Raw genomic sequence first — 21351 nt, 5'->3', positions numbered from 1 at the left:
TGGACAGCAAAGGGAAAGACACAACACAACTCCGAGACGAAATGTTTCTGTGTGAAATGGCTTTTCTGTGTGACATTACGAGTCATCTGAATGCAATGAACTTGCAGCTGCAGGGTCGGGATCGTGTCATCTCTGATATGTACAGTACAGTGAAGGCATTTAAAACCAAGTTGAGTGGATGATAGAAAATTGCTATTATTGTTTTTTTCTTTGAAGTAAATTTAGCCCACTTTTGCTAAAATAGAAAATATAGGCTACTGATGGTGCCTTGAATACCGGTTTCTTTCATTTAATGTTCATGTTATGGGGATTTTTATATAAAGGAAATTTTTCTTTTGTGTCTGTTGAAAATTAAAGATTACTGACAGAGCCATAAGAAAATATTGCTTTATTTATCTGATCATATTGAAATATATTTGTTAGGTTTTCAGTAGGTTCAATTAGGTTCACTAGACTATATGCGTCATTTAAAAAATTTTCAATGAACATTCGAACAGTCCGGCCCTCGGCTTGTAGCTAAATTTTTTATTTGGCCCTCCGTCCATTTGACTTTGACACCCCTGGTCTACACTGTATTTCTGATCAATTTGGTGTTATTTTAATGGACAAAAAAATACATGTGCTTTTCTTTCAAAAACAAGGACATTTCTAAGTAACCCCAAACTTTTGAACGGTAGTGTACGTTTGTATATATTGTTTATTATGGTTGAATTCAAATATACTAATGGTGTAATCTTAGTAAATGATATAAATAGGACTGGTGGAGTTTTCGCACATGCGGTTAACATAAATACGGAAATGTCTGCTTTATCCAAAATGACAACCAACTGATTGCAGCATTGCCACATAAATGGAGGAGGCAGGCCTCCCGGGTGGCGCAGTGGTTAAGGGCGCGGTACTGCTCTGGGTTCGCGCCCAGGCTCTGTCGTAACCGGCCGTGGGGCGACGCACAATTGGCCTAGCGTCGTCCGGGTTAGGGAGGGTTTGGCCGGTATCCTTGTCTCATCTCGCACCAGCGACTCCTGTGGCGGGCCGGGTGCAGTGCGCACTAACCAAGGTTGCCAGGTGCACGGTGTTTCCTCCGACACATTGGTGCGGCTGGCTTCCGGGTTGGATGCGTGCTGTGTTAAAAAGTAGTGCGGCTTGGTTGGGTTGTGTATTGGAGGACACATGACTTTCAACCTTGGTCTCTCCCGAGCCCGTACGGGAGTTGTAGCGATGAGACAAGATAGTAGCTACTAAACAATTGGATACCACGAAATTGGGGAGAAAAAGGGGTAAAAAAAAATGGAGGCGGCAAGTGGAAGAAGGTCTGTCGGCCGTGCATTAAAGACCAAAATTTGCTAAAGAAAATTGTGATAAATAAAAAAGTAAAACAGTTTCATTTAAGGACCAAATAAATGTACGGTTGCACCATACAAAATTGTTTTTGATGTACCGATTCCATGGCACATGGTTTATGAACTGATACAAAAAAACGATGCCGGATTCAAATCTTAGTTTCGTTGCCTAGATGCAAAACTGCTCCAGCTCCTTCAATCTGGTGTTCTCAATTGGTTTGAGGTCTGGGCTTTGACTAGGCCATTCCAAGACATTTAAATGGTACCCTTTAAACCACTCAAGTGTTGCTTTAGCAGTATGCTTAGGGTCATTGTAATGCTGGACATCCGCCCCAGTCTCTGGAAGACAAACAGGTTTCCCTCAAAAATGTCCCTGTATTTAGCGCCATCCATCATTTAAAAAATTCTGACCAGTTTCCCAGTCCCTGCCAATGAAAAACATCTCACATCATGATGCTGCCACCACCATGCTTCACTGTGGGGATGGTGTTCTCGGGGTGATGAGAGGTGTTGGGTTTGCGCCAGACATAGCGTTTTCCTTGATGGCAAAAAAGCTACATTTTAGTCTCATCTGACTAGAGCACCTTCTTCCATATGTTTGGAGAGTCTCCCACATGCCATTTGGCGAACACCAAACTTGTTTGCTTATTTTTTTCTTTAAGCAATGGCTTTTTTTCTGGCCACTCTTCCGTAAAGCCCAGCTCTGTGGAGTGTACGGCAGTGGTCCTATGGACAGATACTCCAATCTCCTCTGTGGAGCTTTGCAGATCCTTCAGGGTTATCTTTGGTCTCTTTGTTGCCTCTCTGATTAATGCCCTCCTTGCCTGGTCCGTGAGTTTTGGTGGGCAGCCCTCTCTTGGCTGGTTTGTTGTGGTGCCATATTCTTTCCATTTTTTAATAATGGATTTAATGGTGCTCCGTGGGATGTTCAAAGTTTCTGATATTTTTTTATATCCCAACCCTGATCTGTACTTCTCCACAATTCTGTCCCTGATCTGTTTGGGGAGCTCCTTGGTCTTCATGGTGCCTCTTGCTTAGTGGTGTTGCAGACTCTGGGGCCTTTCAGAACAGGTGTATATATACTGAGATCATGTGACACTTAAATAAAGTCCACCTGTCTGAAATCTACCTAATTATGTGACTTCTGAAGGTAATTGGTTGCACCAGATCTTATTTAGGCTTCATAGCAAAGGGGGTGAATACATACAGTATGCACGCATCACTTTTCTGTTACTTTAACAAGTAAAATTTTATAATTTCACTTTACCAATTTGGGATATTTTGTGTATGTCCATTACATGAAATCCAAATAAAAATCCATTTAAATTACAGGTTGTAATGCAACAAAAGAGGAAAAACGCCAAGGGGGATGAATACTTTTGCAAGGCACTGTGTATATATATATATATATATATATATATATATGGGGATACAACCATCCCAGCTCTGCAGATTCTGCTGTAAAGAGACAGAATCATTAGATCCCTTGTTTTGGTACTACCCATATGTAGCTTGTTTTTGGTTGCAGGTTCAGAAAGGGTTGAACAATTTCAACATTTACTTGGCATGTGAATGATATTGGTTCTTGTAGAATACGTTTCATTTTCTTCCATATTGTTATGGTGTTCTTAACTATGAAGCTGTTAATGTTCTTAGCTTCCTTCTTTGAAAATAGACAAGTGAAACGATTCTGGGTATGAATGCACTGTATTTCCATATTGAAGCCATGCATTACTTAGAACAATGTGGACTGCAAACATGTTCAACATATTTAGCATTAGATGGGCCTAGATTTTGTTATTTAGTTTCTGTAAGCTACTTAACAAACTTGTCTATATTGGAACATTGGATATAACGGTTATTTAAAGCTTTCAGGATTTTTTGCAGGATATTTGATTTGCATCAACTGATTAAAAAAGGAGCCCATTAGAGTATGTAACCCCAACCAAACATTCATAGATTTGATCTTGGTGTCTGATAAATCTAAGATTTCTAAAAGTGGTGTCATTCCCTTGGGGATTAGTGATCATTCTATGATTTACTGCACAAGAAAGGTAAAAAAAGAAAAGAAAAAGCTCTCACTGTCACAACACAATAAATGTGAGACCACTGAACCATGATAACAAAGATGCATTTATTGATCAAAGTTAACTGGGACCCGTAACTTCAATGTCTAGATATGGATAATAACTGTGAAACACTTAAATAAAATATTATTTTTTAACATAAACACAAAAAAAGAAACAGGTCGTAACTATTTCACCAAATGTTTCTTAAGCATTGTGGATACTATGGCTCCATGGAAAACTGTTATGAATTAAACAAAGAACTGAACCTTGGATGAATCAGGAAATCCTTGAGGCCATTAAATCAAGGAACACAACTTTTCAAGAATATAACAGTCCCAAAGATGAAGAGCCTCTCAATAGACACATAATCCTAAGGAAGAAATCTAGTCAGATGATTGAAGAAGTCAACAAAACATTTAAATAACAAAAATAATGAAAATAAGAATAATCCTAAGAAGTTGTGGCACTCACTAAACAGTGATGGGCAGAAGGCAAATTGTAAAATAGTTGGTCTGGAGGTCATTGGGGAAATAACATTTGACAAGGAAGCGGTAACTAATAAATTCAATACCTTTTTCACAAAAGTTGCCACAAATTTGGTTGAGAAGCAACCTTATTGTACTGGAGTGTTTGGTTATGGTAAGATTTGGACGCTACAGTTGTTCTCGTGAGAAAACCGATTTCAGGATGTCTCATGGTCATCAACTCCAGCCCTTGCTCGCCACCACTAGCTACTGCACCCACAATTATCGCTGTGAAAATAGCAAACATATTTCAGACACAACCCTGGACCTATTGCATTGCTGCCAGTGCTAAGATTTACCATTGAATTAGGTTTGTTATTATAGTCTTCAGAATGAAAAGTCCCATTTTGTGTTTATTAAACAAGAGTAAAATACACCATATGAAACCCACACATACACATCTCAACAACAACAAAAAGTCAGCATGAACTTGATAAACTGCATTCATTTTCTCATAAAAGGTGTCTTGGGAAATTGTGTGAACATCATATATCCTACACAGTACAAACAATATATAACAGACTTTTCAGGCTTATATATGCCTTTATATACAGGCTCAAAATTGCCAGAAACAAAGTTTCTTCTGAAACTTGGCGGTCTATTCTTGTTCTGAGAAATGAAGGCTATTCCATGCGAGAAATTGCCAAGAAACTGAAGATCTCCTACAACGCTGTGTACTACTCCCTTCACAGAACAGTGCAAACTGGCTCTAACCAGAATAGAAAGAAGAGAGGGAGGCCCCGGTGCACAACTGAGCAAGAGGACAAGTACATTAGAGTGTCTAGCTTGAGAAAGAGACACCTCACAAGTCGTCAACTGGCAGCTTCATTAAATAGTACCTGCAAAACACCAGTCTCAACGTCAACAGTGAAGAGGCAACTCCGGGATGCTGGCCTTCTAGGCAGAGTTGCAAAGAAAAAGCCATATCTCAGACAGGCCAATAAAAATAAAAGATTAAGATGGGCAAAAGAACAGACACTGGACAGAGGAACTCTGCCTAGAAGGCCAACATCCCAGAGTCACCTCTTCACTGTTGACGTTGAGACTGGTGTTTTGTGGGTACTATTTAATGAAGCTGCCAGTTGAGGACTTGTGAGGCGTCTCTTTCAGCGTTGTACGAGATCTTCAGTTTCTTGGCAATTTCTTGCATGGAATAGCCTTAATTTCTCATAAGAATACACTGACGAGTTTCAGAAGAAAATCCTTTGTTTCAGGCCATTTTGAACCTGTAATCGAAACCACAAACGCTGATGCTCCAGATATTCAACTAGTCTAAGAATGACATGAGTGATGGTTGCTGATAATGGGCCTTTGTATGCCTATGTAGATATTCAATTTTTTTATTTTATCAACCGTTTCCAGCTACAATAGTAATTTACAACATTAACAATGTCTACACTGTATTTCTGCTAAATTTGATGTTATTTTTTAATGGACAATTTGTTTAGCTTTTCTTTCAAAAACAAGGACATTTCTAAGTGACCCCAAACTTTTGAGTGGTAGTGTATATCACACAATGTCTGGATGCATATTCTATCCAGGAATATTCAATACTGAAATCTGTTTTTCTCGTTATTCCAAATTCATCTGTGGATCCATTCTGCTGACAACAATGAAAATTAATCTTTGTCTTTAATGCAGGGTTTGATCTAAATGTGAGAAGCTATCGAGCGGAATGGTTCCTTTCTATGTTATAGAGTGGAATGGTTTTTCTGCTGGTGTATCCTGAGGCACCTCCTTTCTGAGAACCTCTTCCCGCAGTGCGTACAGGCGAACGGCCTCTCTCCTGTGTGGACCTTCATGTGCATCTTCAGGTGGTCCTGGCGGGAGAACCTCTTCTCACACTGTGGGCAGCTGTAGGGTTTCTCCCCTGTGTGGACTCTCTGGTGCCTCTTCAGGTCACCAGCCTGGACAAAGCGCATCTGACACTGGGTACAACTGAAGCATTTCACCCCTGTGTGGACCCTCTGGTGGATCTCCACCTTCTGGGGGCAGCTGAAGCCTTTGTTACAGAACATGCAGAGGAACCGTTTCTCTTTAACATTGCCTGATGTGGCTCCCCCTCCCGGAGCCAGGGCTTTAGCCCTGTCGTTTGAGTTAAATACCTGATTGAAACGGACGCTTCCATGTGAATCGGAAGGCCCCATCGACGCGGACACTGGGTCTAGATCCCTGAACGCATGTAAAGAGGAGGGGGTGGCGATATTTAGATTTGTCTCTAAGCTTCCCCTGTAATCTAAGAAATCTCTGCCCTGTGAGTGTCCCTCTACGAGGTGACTTTCTGCATTCCATGTGGGAGGAACGTCACCCTCCACTTTCACAGTCACTTCATCTACGACTATAACCTCTTCTTTCTTATCTAGGCACCCTTCAGAGTGTACACTACTACTGTACCGGTTCCAGTCCCCTCTAGACAGATCAGTCTGTATCTCTAAACCCAAGGGCATGTTGCCAGGGTCCATCTCTGTAGCATAAGAACAAGAGGGGTCATCATCACCAATGTTTAACTCATCACCACCAATGTTTAACTCATCACCATAGCCATCCCCACGGTTATGAACCATCCTGTGACTCTGATGAAATACCGGTAAATACTCTGAGCCAGGGGCAGGAGGACAGCCCAGTCTCCCCAGGCCCTGCCTCTCTGGGTCTGATCTGTGATCAGATTCTGTGTGTAAGAGCCTGTGTGTTACAGTTACAGTCTCTGTGTCGGTCTCTGACTTGAGGACGGTGTTCGGCATTCCACTGACCTCCGTAATGCTGCTTTGGGACCTGAGCGGCGCTGGGGCGAGGTCCTCTGTGGCTACAGGGGGATCACCTGCCGCACCAGTCGGGTTGTCTCTGCTGTGCCGTGGGTCCTCCTCTCCTTCAGATCTCTCCAGTTTGACCCCAGGATCTGCAGCCTCTGCATCTGCAGGCTGACACAAGAAGAGAGGACATTACTATCAGTACATGGGTTGAATTGGATAACAATGTCAAAGGGAAGTCTCACAAGCTCTCCTATGGCAAATAAATTAGGATGTAAATGTAAGCAAGTGAATAGCTGAGGTGAGCCTTTGAAATAAACCGTCCACATTTGATTTACAAAGTAACTGAAATGTTTTACATAACACTATTACACTAACCTCTATCATGATAATGTTCTGGGTTGAGGTTCCACTCCCCTCATCAACATTGATTGGTTGGTCATCTCTCCATGTATTGTGTCCCGCTGGCTTCACAAAGCTCTTGTGGCCTCCAGTGAGATGTCCTTCACCTGAGAGAGTGATTGGGGGTGAAAGAGGTGGTTAGATTAGCTACGGTCAATGCAACGGTATATTGTACACTATAGACACTGTCTAGAATTGACAAGGATGTAAGGTAACACTTCTCATAACTTCTTTATATACAATTTATTGATTGATGTCTTATGATCCATGCATCACATTGTTTTTTTTAGTAAATTATAGGAAATGCAGTAAATCAAGAATCTGGTAAGAATCCTGTTGTGGGTCATCTTTTGAATGGTGCGTGGGTTACAATGATGCCACAAGAAGGAGTACTCTTATTGATGCTGTTTATTACCTTCCACAAGTAAGATATTCACACTGTGCTGTGGGAGTTTAGTAGCAACTAGCTTTATCGGTTCGTTAGTATGTGCTGGGATGCTTAGCTTTGGCACAAGATGAGCAGTGTTCTAAGTTTCGTTAAACCATCAAGCAAAAGAAGACAATCACCAGACGCATGCCCACTATATATGAAATTCCCATTAACAACAGTAGCCAATAGGATTACAGGTGACGTGCCAACACATGGTGAGCAAAATAGAATCCCTGTGGTTTGAGGTGCAATGACTGTACAATAGCTACACCATGATATTGGCTCTTCTTTTCATAAGATAGCCAAGTAAATCAGGGGAATTATTGCATACTATCCAAAAACTGACCCAAATCTGGGTAATACATCTAAACATATGTGCAGAGGGGAACCGGGCGACAGGCTGTTGCCGCCTAGGCCTGCAAAGTGTACCTCTTGCCATTCCTCTGTATCGGTCGAGGATCTTGACACTACTCGGACGACTGGCGAGGACGCGCTCTCGCATTGTCCTCTCTGCGCGCTCCCGTGACACCTTCAGTTCCAGTTGCTGTAGTTTCCTCCGCAATCCCCTGTTTTCTTTTTGGCTTTGAGTTACTTCCAAACGAAACACTGCATAGTCGTCGTCTACGAGTTTACAGATCTCTGCCACGGCAGCATTCGCTAGTACCTCCATGATGGAGGCTATTTGAGTGTGAAAACCCACACAGTTAGCCATTGTTAGCAGCTAGCTATCTTTACCTCGATAACATCTATAAACCAAGTCTTGTATCAAACGTGAATTAAAGACTACATGGTTTAAGTATCAGTTCCAGGATGTTAATGAACGTCTAAATAACAATAAAAAAGCTGACGTGGAAATGGTTCTTGGTCTTCTTTGTTATCATGCCGTTCCATATTTGTTTGTGCATGCCGCCACCTACTGTACAGGAGTGTCTGGTCGATCATGACACAAAAATAAAAAAATGTGACCACCAATTAACCCTACACCTATATACACCACTATTTCGTTAAAAAAAATGTAATTAACATCACCCCATTTCACTACTTTGACCCCAATTGATCCTACAACAGGCTGATGGCCTGGGGAGGACATGACTCTTTAATTTAACACACCTAGTCTCTTTTGCTGTAAAACCTTGTACATCCAAGTACTTCTCTGCAGCTGCCACCACAATAACTATTTTCTGTGATTTACATGCCATTACTGTGGTACAGTTGATAACCATGACAATGAATGCTAAGAAGCCAACCTTACCAAAGCACAAATTCGTATCACTATGTATTGGCCTAGGCCTACTACTCACACATGACCCAATGTTCTTGCCACTGTTCACTTCTGCTTACAATAGGATCTTATTGGTTCACATCATAGCTCAAAGGGTGTGGTTGAATGACAAAGGTATGCACACGGTTCTTCGAAGTACATTACACATCAAATCTCCTATTCATGATCACTATATTTCAAGCTCAGACTAGACTTGTTTAGAAAGAACAGTGTGTTTAGAATAGAGTAGAAAATATAATTACTTTCTTCCAGATACATCACATAAGGTAAATATTCAACTGTCTCTCTAAAAACCGGTACTTACACATGCCTGTTTCAAATGACAAGTTAACAAAGGGTTAATGAGGGGTATGTGGTTAATTACCCTCCTGAACAGGAGTTAAAAGGATGTACACCAGTTTGAGGAGACCAGTCAGTCTGGAATGTCAAGTAAAGGTGCACATTCGTTTAATATTTCACCTCAGTCATCACAAGACCTGAAGCCTTCAGGCCATTTACTGCAAACAGCTTGTGGTCAAGGACTGTTTGTAAAGATCCCATAGCACAGATGATAGATCGATAAACTTGTGAGTTCTGGGGTTTTTCATAAAATAAACAGTTAAAATAAACAGTTAAGAGGGACTTGGCTTGAGGATGTTTTGGTTCTTGTTGCATTGAGGAACACAGTGACGTACATCAGTATAAATAAAGCCAACTTTGAGTGTGTGACTTGGGTGGCTGAGTAAGTCAACTATTGAGCGGTGACGTTTGCTACAGCCATGGGAGATTCATAACAATAATACAGATAACAACCGATATGGGAGATATGTTTTTGGACTTGATCCCCAATGAAAGCATGACCTCAGGTTTACATAATCTCAGCAGACCTGGCTTGTCATAAAGGTGTTATAAAAAAAGAGAGGGACAATTCAGAGGGTAAATATACTGACTAAAAATATAAACGCAACATGTACAGTGGGGCAAAAAAGTGTCAGCTGAAGTTCTCCCAAAAAAGATGAGAGGCCTGTTTTCCATCATAGGTACACTTCAACTATGACAGACAAAATGAGAAAAAAATATCACATTGTATGATTTTTTATGAATTTATTTGCAAATTATATAAGTATTTGGTCAATAACAAAAGTTTATATCAATACTTTGTTATATACCCTTTGTCAACAGAGGTCAAACTTTTCTGTAAGTCTTCACAAGGTTTTCACACACTGTTGCTGCTATTTTGGCCCATTCTCCATGCAGATCTCCTCTAGAGCAGTGATGTTTTGGGGCTATGTACCTATGATGAATATTACAGGCCTCTCATCTTTTTAAGTGGCTAACTCCACTACACTCAAGTAACTTCAAACAGTGAATGCTAGCGGTGGCTAACTATGCAAACTATCCTACCAGTCTGTAAATTAGTGTTAGCATGCTAATAGCACACCCTGCACCCTGAAATGTATATTATTAGGGGTATGCAGTAGGTTGATAATGATATCAACAAAGTATGGGACATTTCAAATAAAAATTGCCAGCTAATGAGAAAACAGTCATAGTATTTAAAGTAAGAGAATGAACAAGATTTAACAAGGCAACCTTGGTTCTAATTTGTACGGGCCCCAATAGCAGATTTTGAGAGATTTGTACACCCATTCCGAGGGGTGGGGCATGGACACTGTAAAATGTCATTCCATGAGGGACTACAAAATGAAGTACTTTTATTGCACAAAACGATAATAACTTTGCTCACTATGTTAACGCTTTCCATTTTCAGTAAATCTGCTACCCTCGCTGCTATGCCCCCCGCCTACAGCACAGCCTTAATTTGTTGGGGCATGGACTCCAGAAGGTGTTGAAATCGTTTCACAGGGATGCTGGCCCATGTTGACTCCAATGCTTCCCACAGTTGTGTCAAGTTGCCTGGATGTCCTTTGGGTGGTGGACCATTCTTGAAACACACGGGAAACTGCGTGAAAAACTTTGCAGCATTCTTGACACAAACCGGTTTAACTGGCACCTACTACTATACCCAATTTAAAGTCACTTAATAAATTTTGTCCTGCCCATTCAACCTCTGAATGGCGCACATACACAATCCATGTCTCAATTGTCTCAAGGCTTAAAAATCCTTATTTAACCTTTCTCATTCCCTTCAACTATACTGATTGAAGTGGAATTAACAAGTGACATCAATAAGGAATCATAGATTTCACCTGGATTCAGCTGGTCAGTCTGTCATGGAAAGAGCAGGTGTTCATAAAGTTTTGTTGTAGTTGTCACTTTTCATCAGTGAAGCATTGTTCCAAACACCATCATAGCATCTCCTCTGCCTCATCATACTCATTCTTTCCTCAGTTCACCTCATCCAGTTCCCTCCTACATCCAAAACCAACAGAATGAACTATAAACAAACTAACTAGTACTACATTACATGTCACTATACAAAGGCTGTGTACACTGTCTGCTGGAGTATCCTGAGTTTGATCCTTTATGACAAACTCTTCCAGCATTGAGTACAAGCAAACAGGCATTATTCCGTGTGCACCTTCAGGTGCATTTTCAGATGGTGCTGGTGAGGGGAAAGCTGTAGGGTTTCTCCCGTGTGGACCCTCTGGTGCCTCTTCAGGCTGGACGAGAGGTATAACGGGCCCAGCACAGGTGGCAGCCGAACGGTTTCTCCCCCATGTGCATCCTCTGGTGGATCTCCACCTGTTAAGGGAAACTTAAGACTTTCCCACAAAACGAACACTGCCACCATTCTTATTCCCACCGTATCTACTGATAGCGTTACAACTACTGTCATTTGTAGCCATTTAATGTTGAGGCACTGGCATTGTATGAGGTCTTGTTTAACATTAATGTCTGTCTTGTCGCAGGGTTCATGTTCCAGTTGATAGATCCTTGCTCCGGCCAAACACTATGCCACACCCACGGACACAATTTTCTTCACCGCAATGAGTACCTCCCCGACCCATCGCCGAATGCTAACACATTCAGGGCCGTCTGATTGGTCCAGAAACCGATGGGTTGGGCCAGAGCCAGAACACACGTGGATAAAGCGGAGGTTTGAAAATTCTTCAATGGCTTTGATACCCTAAACTTCAACTAAATATTGTAATAAATCTTGTGGAAAGTTGAGGTGAATAAACTGCTTGGAGTAACCCTGGATTGTATACTGTCATAGTCAAAACATGTTGATGCAACAGTAGCTAAGATGGGGAGAAGTCTGTCCATAATAAAACGCCGCTCTGCCTTCTTAACAACACTATCAACAAGGCAGGTCCTACAGGCCGTAGTTTTGTCACACCTGGACTACTTTCCAGGTGCCACAAATAGGAAAATTACAATTGGCTAAGAACAGGGCAGCACAGCTGGCCCTTAAATGTGCACGGAGAGCTAACATTAATAATATGCATCTTAATCTCTCATGGCTCAAAGTAGAGGAGAGATTGACTTTATTTAATTTATTTTTATTTCACCTTTATTTAACCAGGTAGGCAAGTTGAAAACAAGTTCTCATTTACAATTGCGACCTAGCCAAGATAAAGCAAAGCAGTTCGACACATACAACAACACAGAGTTAGACATGGAGTAAAACAAACATACAGTCAATAATACAGTAGAAACAAGTCTATATACGATGTGAGCAAATGAGGTGAGATAAGGGAGGTAAAGGCAAAAAAATGGCAAAGTAAATATAATACAGCAAGTAAAACACTGGAATGGTAGATTTGCAGTGGAAGAATGTGCAAAGTAGAAATAAAAATAATTGGGTGCAAAGGAGAAAAATAAATAAATAAAATAAATAAATACAGTAGGGAAAGAGGTAGTTGTTTGGGCTAAATTATAGATGGGCTATGTACAGGTGCAGTAATCTGTGAGCTGCTCTGACAGCTGGTGCTTAAAGCTAGTGAGGGAGATAAGTGTTTCCAGTTTCAGAGATTTTTGTAGTTCGTTCCAGTCATTGGCTGCAGAGAACTGGAAGGAGAGACGGCCAAAGAAAGAATTGGTTTTGGGGTGACTAGAGAGATATACCTGCTGGAGCGCGTGCTACAGGTGGGTGATGCTATGGTGACCAGCGAGCTGAGATAAGGGGGGACTTTACCTAGCAGAGTCTTGTAGATGACATGGAGCCAGTGGGTTTGGCGACGAGTATGAAGCGAGGGCCAGCCAACGAGAGAGTACAGGTCGCAATGTTGTGTAGTATATGGGGCTTTGGTGACAAAACGGATGGCACTGTGATAGACTGCATCCAATTTGTTGAGTAGGGTATTGGAGGCTATTTTGTAAATGACATCGCCGAAGTCGAGGATTGATAGGATGGTCAGTTTTACAAGGGTATGTTTGGCAGCATGAGTGAAGGATGATTTATTGCGAAATAGGAAGCCAATTCTAGATTTAACTTTGGATTGGAGATGTTTGATGTGGGTCTGGAAGGAGATTTTACAGTCTAGCCAGACTCCTGGGTATTTGTAGTTGTCCACATATTCTAAGTCAGAGCCCTCCAGAGTAGTGATGTTGGACATGCGGGCAGCGATCAGTTGAAGAGCATGCATTTAGTTTTACTTGTATTTAAGAGCAATTGGAGGCCACGGAAGGAGAGTTGTATGGCATTGAAGCTCGCCTGGAGGGTTGTTAACACAGTGTCCTTCATCACTTCATCACTACTTGTTTTGTAAGAAGTGTTGAAATGTTGAATGCACTGAGCTGTCTGGTTAAACTACTAGCAAACAGCCCGGACACCCATGCATACCACACAAGACATGCCACCAGAAACCTCTTCACAGTTCCAAAGTCCAAAACAGAATATGGGAGGCGCACAGTACTACATAGAGCTATGGCTACATGGAACTCTATTCCACATCAGGTAACGGATGCAAGCAGTGGAATCAGATTTAAAAAACAGATAAATACACCTTCTGGAACAGTGAGGACTGTGAAGAGAGACACAGGCACAAACACAAGCATACACATGCTAAAAGACACACTCTACACACACACATACATACATACATATATATATATATATATATATATGGATTTTGTGTTGTAGATATGTGGTCGTGGAGTAGTGGCCTGAGGGCACATAATTCATGTGTTGTGAAAAGTGCTATGAAATGTAATGTCATGAATATTTGTATTTGTATATACAGTAGCTGCCTTAAAGGAAAGGTTCACCCATTTTGAATGTTATACTGTTTTTGTGCATCTCTGAGTAATGTTCTCGCAATTCCCTGGGCCATGTCATGTTTTCATATGCATCTGAGTTATTGGCATTCAAGCAGGCAGAAATCTGTCCGGTATGATGTAGAGCTGTGATGAAGTCTCTCTCACTACACTGGAAGTTAATAGGAATACGACTTTAAGATCGCGAAAACGTCTATCATACATGTCAGATTTAAATTCAATTCCATTGAACATATTTTTGCGATATTCCTACCTCGAGAAATGTGTAATTTAACGGAGTGAGGCGATTTTACAGCTAACTAGCTATGTTACATGCTGATATTATATTTGTTATTCCTGTTTTCTAGCTATGTTTGCTAGCTAGCCAGCCAGCCAATAGAAAGAGCATTGCATTGTGTAGCAGACTTGAGTGGCAACAGATTTCCACAACGATTTCCTTCATAAATACAAATCGACACCTCCCCGTCCCTGGTGACCAAATCTACACCTCGCCCTGGTCTCAGCCAGTCTGTTGTCATGGAGATGTTGTTTTGTGTTTGACTTCTGGTTGTGGTTAACAGTGTTGTTCCCCAGCCCAGAGTTGAGGACAATTTCCCTTCCACTGACCTCCGATATGTCGCCTCTGGTCCTGGCCTGCTCGGTGATTCCGTCCCCAGGGACCTTGGCTCTAACAGCCTGGGTCTGGGAATCCAAGAAGGCCGCCCAGTCTCCTCTGTTAGCCTTCAGCCAACCACCTGTAGGAAGAGGTTACAAAATAAACTTGACAAACATGGCAGAGAACTCTACATATGGAGTCCATTACCCGGTCAAGTTCAAACATTAAGTTTGTTTTAGTATATAAACATAAGTTGTATTTATTTCATTTTATGCAGGTGAATATCTTCCTATTGATGCATATATATACATTGTATAATCCTGAAGACACACATAGATATGTTCTCTATATGTATTTCTCCCTTACCTTGACCCCACATCTTTAGTCCACTCTCTGGTCTGTCCTCTATTGTCTCCACTTTGAGCAGCTGCAGATCAGGCTTCCCATCCTCCATGTCTACTGACTGTAAGAGATACAGAGTGAGAGGATGTTGGATCAAGAAATATGATTTGAGCACCCTGCCTTGGAGCATCTTCTGATCGGGCAATGAGGGATTGCCATGAGTACGATGCAAACATTGTCATTGATTTGATTACTTGACACTCTTTAGTTCGGGATTTTGGCTAGCTAGCTTTGCTAACTAGCTTAGCGCAAAGAATGGAAGTCTGCGGTTACACCTAATCCAGTTTTGTGCTAAGAGAGTTAGCACTGGTGTGTAAAATTACCTCTAACTTCCTGTATACTGGACGCAGAGAAAAAAATGGTTTCCACAAGTTCATCTGACTTATCCCTTTAATGGTTTGATAATTCAAAGGCATGGTCCCAGACTTAAGACAAGCTTAATCAAGACCCGGGCCCATATCTACAAAGTGTCTTGGAGTAGGAGTGCTGATAAAAGATCTGTCCATACAAATCTTATTTTGAACTAAGATTACTCCTACTCTTACATAATTCTCGGGATAGATACCCTGAGTAGAAGTGCTGATTGAGGATCAGGTCTTATTCATTACAGTCTAAAAAGGCAAAACTGATCCTAGATCAGCACACCTAATGTAAGAGGCTTTGTGGATATGGGCCCTAAACTAATACCATTCAGACAGTAGTTCACAGTGGGCTCACCTCAGTGAGACTGTGTGTGTTCCTGTGCTGCTCAGCTGGTTCCTCTGTGGGTTCAGGAGATGGTGTAGTCTGGTTGTCCTTCATGACAATGTTCCCCTCAGGGTTCCCCAGACTCTCCTCACACCCCTCCTCCTTCACCAGCAGCACCTCTGGACCCTCCTCCTCCTGGAAGAGACAGGTGATACAGATTACAGACATACACTCCCTCAGGTACATACATACACACAGATAAACACACCTTCAACATGGAGTGTTTACCCATTCCAACTACATTTGAGTCCTATACTGTAGTTACAGAATGACTTAATTGTTGTTAAACCCATCATGGTAGAAATAAATAGGTTGTTGTGGGTAAATAAGTCAGCTATGATAAATCAAGTCATCAGACAAACCTGACTAAACTATTTTGACGTGTACAGTATGTGTTTGTTAGTGTGTGGGTATGTGTAGGTATATTTAGTGTATATTTGTTATAAAGCGCTGTCGTGTGTATGCAGTACAGGGTGAGCTCAGATCTAATGTACAGTTAATTCAGAAAGTATTCAGACCGCCTGACTTTTTCCACATTTTGTTACAATAGATTTATTCTAAAATGTTTTAAATAATTTCCCCCCCTGTTCGATCTACACACAATACTCCATAAGGATAAAGCAAAAACATGTTTAGACATTTTTGCAAATTTATGAAACTTTCTTTTATTTTTTAAATCGCAATTACATAAGTATTCAGACCCTTTCCTCAATACTTTGTTGAAGCAACTTTGCCAGTCTCGAGTCTTCTTGGGTATAACGCTACAAGCTTGGCACACCTGTATTTGGGGATTTTCTCCCATTCTTCTCTGTAGATCCTCTCAAGCTCGGTCAGGTTGGATTGGGAGCATCGCTGAAAAGCTATTTTCAGGTCTTTCCAGAGATGTTCCATCGGGTTCAAGTCCGGGCTCTAGCTGGGCCACTCAAGGACATTCAGAGACTTGTCCTGAAGCCACTCCTGCATTGTCTTGGCTGTGTGCTTAGGGTCGTTGTCCTGTTGTCTTGGCTGTGTGCTTAGGGTCGTTGTCCTGTTGGAAGGTGAACCTTCGCCCCCAGTCTGAGGTCCTGAGCGGTCTGGAGTAGGTTTTCAACAAGGGTCTCTTTACTTTGCTCCGTTCATTTTTCCCCTCAATCCTGTTAAGTCTCCCAGTCCCTGCCTCTGAAAAACATCCCCACAGCATGATGCTGCCACCACCATGCTTCACCGTAGTGATGGTGCCAGGTTTCCGCCAAACTTGATGCTTGGCATTCAGGCCAAAGAGTTCCATCTTGGTTTCAACAGACCAAAGAATCTTGTTTCTCATGGTCTGAGAGTCCTTTAGGTGCATTTTGGCAAACTACAAGCAGGATGTCATGTACATTTTACTGAGGAGTGGCTTTCGTCTGGCCACTTTACCATAAAGGCTTGATTGGTGGAGTGCTGCAGAGATGCATGTTCTTCTGGAAGGTTCTCCCATCTCCACAGATTAACTCTGGAGCTCTGTCAGAGTGACCATCAGGTTCTTGGTCACCTCCCTGACCAAGGCCTTCTCCCCCGATTGCTCAGCTTGGCCAGGCGGCCAGCTCTAGGAAGAGTCTTGGTGGTTCCAAACTTATTCAATTTAAGAAGAATGAAGGCCACTGTGTTCTTGGGGACCTTCAATCCTGAAGACATTTTTTGGTACCCTTCCCCAGATCTGTGCCACGACACAATCCTGTCTCTGAGCATTACGGTCAATTCCTTCTACCTCATGGCGTGGTTTTTGCTCTGACATTAACTGTCAACTGTGAGACCTTATATAGAAAGGTGTGTACTTTTCCAAATCATGTCAAATCAATTGAATTTACCACAGGTGGACTCCAATCAAGATGTTGAAACCTCTCAAGGATGATCAATGGAATCAGGATGCACCTGAGCTCAATTTCGAGTCTCATAGCAAAGGTTCTGAATACTTATGTAAATGAGGTATTTTTATTTTTTTCTAAAAACCTGTTTCCACTTTGTCCTTATGGGGTAAAAAATATTTAAAACATTTTAGAATAAGACTGTAAAGTAACAATGTGAAAAAGTCAAGTGGTCTGAATACTTTCCAAATGCACTGTATATTAAAGGGAATTTCAATGAAAGTCTAAGAATGAAAAGTCCCATTTTGTGTTTATTAAACAAACAAGTTTTAAATACACCATATGAAAACCACACATACAATGTCTCAACTACTTGATAAACTGCATACATTTTCTCTTTAAAAAGAGTCTTTGGGAAAGAATTAAGTAGTTGGAAGTAATGAAATAGGCATTTGTGAACAACATATAGCCTACACAGTACAAACACAATAAGTAACAGACTTGTTAGGCTTATATATGCCTAAAAATTACACATTGTCTGGATGACAATTCTACCCAGGAATATTCAACACTGAAATCTGTTACTCTCATTATTCCAAATTCATCTGTGGATATTTTCTACTGACAACAATTAAAATTAATCTTTGTCTATAATGCAGGGTTTGTCAAAACGTCAGAAGCGATCAAGTGGAATGTTTACTTCCTATGTTATAGAGTGAAATGATTTTCCTGCTGATGCAATATTCTACCAAGGAATATTTAACACTGATCTATTCCCCTCATTATTACAAATGTTTTCTGCAGAAAAGACCTACAGATGCATTTGAAATTAAGAGAGTAACAGATTACAGTGTTTAATATTCCTTGGTAGAATAGTGCATCAGCAGGAAAACCATTCCACTCTATAACATAGGAAGTAAACATTCCACTTGATCGCTTATGAATTTTAGATCAAACGCTGTATTTAAAGGAAAATTGAATTCTCTTTGTTTTCTGCAGATGCAAAGAAAATGTCATTTTCCTTTAAATACAGCGTTTGATCTAAACGTCATAAGCTATGTTATAGAGTGGAATGGTTTTTCTGCTGGTGTGTCCTGAGGTAGCTCCGTTCTGAGAACCTCTACCTGCAGTGCGTTCAGGTGAACGGCCTCTCTCCCGTGTGGACCTTCAAGTGCATCTTCAAATGGTGGTGTCGAGAGAACCTCTTCTCACACTGGGGGCAGCTGTAAGGTTTCTCCCCAGTGTGGACCCTCTGATGTCTCTTCAGGTCACCAGCCTGGGTGAAGCGCATGTGACACTGGGTACAGCTGTAGGGTTTCTCCCCTGTGTGGACCCTCTGGTGGATCTCAACCTTCTGGGAGCAGCTGAAACCTTTGTTACAGAACATGCAGAGGAACCGTTTTTCTTTACTACCGCCTGATATTGCCCCCCTTCCCTGAGCCTGGGCTCTAGCCCTGTCATTTGAGTTCAATACCTGATCGAAAATGATGCGGCCGTCTGAATCAGGAGGTGCCATTGATGTAGACACTGAGTTGCGATCCCTGAATGCGTGTAAAGGGGAGTGGGTTGCAAGATTTAGATTTGTCTCTCTTTCCCTGTAGTCTAAGAAGTCATTGGTGTTGCCCTGTGAGTGTCTTTCAAAAAAGTGAGTCTCGTCTGCATTCCATGTCAGAGATGTGTCGCCCTCCACTTTCACAGTCACTTCATCTACGACTATAACCTCCCCTTTCTTATCTAGGCACCCTTCAGAGTATACACTACTACTATACCGGTTCCAGTCCCCTCTAGACAGATCAGTCTGTGTCTCTAAACCCAAGGATATGTTGCCAGGGTCAATCTCTGTAGTGTAAGAACAAGACGGATCATCACCACCAGTGTCTAATGTTACACCATCCCCACGGGAATGAACAGGCCTCTGGCTCTGGTTAAATACCGGTAAATACTCTGAGCTGGGAGCAGGGGGACAGTTCAGTGGCCCCAGTCTCTCTGGATCTGATAATTGGTCAGATCCTGTGTGTAAGAGCCTTTGTGTTACAATTATATTCTTAGTGTCTGTCTCTGACTTGAGTACGGTGTCCGGCCTTCCACTGACCTCCGTGATGCTGCACCGGTTCCTTGGCTCGTGAGCAGCGGCAGCGGGGTCCTCTGTGGCTTCATAGGGCACTCCAGCTGCTCCAGTCTGGATGTCTCTGATGTGCCGTGGGTTCTCCTCTCCTTCAGATCTCTCCTGCTCGGCCTCAGAACCTGCAGCCTCTGCATCTCCAGACTGACACAAGAAGGAATTTGATAACAATGTCATAGGGAAGTCTCCCCTATGGCAGATAAATTAGGATGTACATGTAAGCAAGTGAATAGCGAAGGGAAGCATTTCTGAAACTGGTCACTTTGATGTACGGTAATTTTAATGACACATACCTCTATTACGATAACGTGCTGGGTTGATGTTCCACTCCCTTCATCTACAGCTACGGGTTGGTCATTTCTCCATGTATTGTGGCCCACTGGCTTCACAATGTTCCTGTGACCTCCAGTGAGATGTCCTTCACCTGAGAGAGTGATTGGGTATAAAGAGGTGGTTAGCTTGGGTGCTCAACGCTATATTGACTATTGTACACTATTGACATTTTTGACACAGTCTAGAATTCGCAAGGATGTAAGCAACACTTCTCATAACTCCTTGCAAGACAACTAAGCAATTATTGCATACTATCCAAACACATGTGGGAAGGGAACGTGGCAAAATGTACCTCTTGCCATTTCTCTGTATCGGTCGAGGACCTTTACACTACTGGGACGACTGGGGAGGGCGCGCTCCCGTGCCACCTTCAGTTCCAGTAGCTGTAGTTTCCTCCGCAATGTCCCGTTTTCTTTCTGACTTTGAGAAATTTCCAAACGAAACACTGCATAGTCGTCGTCTACGAGTTTACAGATCTCTGACACGGCTGCATTCGCTAGCACCTCCATAATGGAGGCTATTTGAGTGTGAAAAACCATACAGTTAGCCATTGTTAGCAGCTTGCTAGCGTCAGCTAGATAACGTCTATCAACCAAGTCCTGTCTCCAACGCGAACTAAAGACTACTTGGGGGAACGTATCTGATGCTTAGGAGTTCAATTAGTCATATATGTAGTTCCATTATATTAATAAATGTCTAAATAAAAACACTAACGTGAAAGTTGTTCTCGGTCACTGTTTACTTCCCTTTTACAGTGAAGAGAAAGGATTTCATTGGTTGGCGTCATGGGGCGTGATTAAATGAAAAAAAGGAGTGCTCTGAGCTGCACGCTTTGAAATATGCTATTGCTAGCTACGTTACAATTTTTTTTTTTAAAATCACAGCCATATTGTATTCCCCACTGAAATATACATAAATACAAATTAAACACAAATCACGACGTTTCATGATCAGTATCCGTTACAATCAATATATATATATATATATATATATATATATATATATATATATATATATATATATATATATATATATATATAGTGAACACATCAAAACTATGAAATAACACATATGGAATAATTTAGTAACCAAAGAAGTGTTGAACAAATCAAAATAGATTTTACATTTGAGATTCTTCAAAGTTGCCACGCTTTGCCTTGATGACAGCTTTGTTCACTATTATTCTACAATGGTAGAAAATTACAACAAATTAAGAAAACCCCTTGAATGAGTAGGTGTGTCCAAACTTTTGACCGGTACTAAACTTAGAAAGAAAAAAAACTGTCAACTGTGTTTATTTTCAGCAAACATAACATGTGTAAATATTTTTATGAACATAAGATTCAAGAACTGAGACATAAACTGAACAAGT

The 21351-nt window shown here is 41.5% G+C and overlaps 1 protein-coding gene across 6 annotated transcripts; it reads right to left on the bottom strand.

The window, feature by feature from the left end:
* Positions 1–3450: 3450 nt before the first annotated feature.
* LOC124001651 (zinc finger protein 497-like) lies at positions 3451–20873 on the bottom strand. 6 transcript variants are annotated; one of them, XM_046308634.1, is made up of 9 exons: positions 20272–20873; positions 19940–20070; positions 19617–19790; positions 15672–15836; positions 14919–15015; positions 14564–14691; positions 7059–7189; positions 6684–6851; positions 3451–4161 (listed from the first exon to the last, which is right to left on the bottom strand). In XM_046308634.1, the coding sequence occupies exons 1-7, from the start codon at positions 20528–20530 to the stop codon at positions 7151–7153; spliced, it is 993 nt and encodes a 330-aa protein (XP_046164590.1). In that variant the 5' UTR covers positions 20531–20873; the 3' UTR covers positions 3451–4161; positions 6684–6851; positions 7059–7150. The 6 variants fall into 6 exon arrangements, with proteins under 6 accessions (XP_046164590.1, XP_046164591.1, XP_046164586.1 ...); XM_046308635.1 differs by lacking the exons at positions 3451–4161; positions 14564–14691; positions 14919–15015; ... (2 more) ...; positions 19940–20070; positions 20272–20873 and adding exons at positions 5436–5840; positions 7942–8390; XM_046308632.1 differs by lacking the exons at positions 3451–4161; positions 6684–6851; positions 7059–7189; positions 14564–14691; positions 14919–15015 and having other exon boundaries at positions 15702–15836; positions 18649–19790; positions 20272–20870.
* Positions 20874–21351: the final 478 nt, after the last annotated feature.

Source organism: Oncorhynchus gorbuscha, linkage group LG17 (genome assembly GCF_021184085.1).
Source record: "Oncorhynchus gorbuscha isolate QuinsamMale2020 ecotype Even-year linkage group LG17, OgorEven_v1.0, whole genome shotgun sequence".
NCBI classification, from domain to species: domain Eukaryota; kingdom Metazoa; phylum Chordata; class Actinopteri; order Salmoniformes; family Salmonidae; genus Oncorhynchus; species Oncorhynchus gorbuscha.
The sequence above is the reverse complement of the archived record's forward strand: the minus strand, read 5'-3'. Positions and strand labels throughout refer to the sequence as shown.

Coding starts and splice junctions, on each gene's coding strand:
- LOC124001651 (XM_046308630.1), bottom strand. CDS start 8,224: ATGGCTAACTGTGTGGGTTTTCACACTCAAATAGCCTCCATCATGGAG. Junction 7,190..7,941: donor ATACAGAGGAATGGCAAGAG/GTACACTTTGCA, acceptor TCACTCTCTCAG/GTGAAGGACATCTCACTGGA. Junction 6,852..7,058: donor AGAACATTATCATGATAGAG/GTTAGTGTAATA, acceptor TTCTTGTGTCAG/CCTGCAGATGCAGAGGCTGC.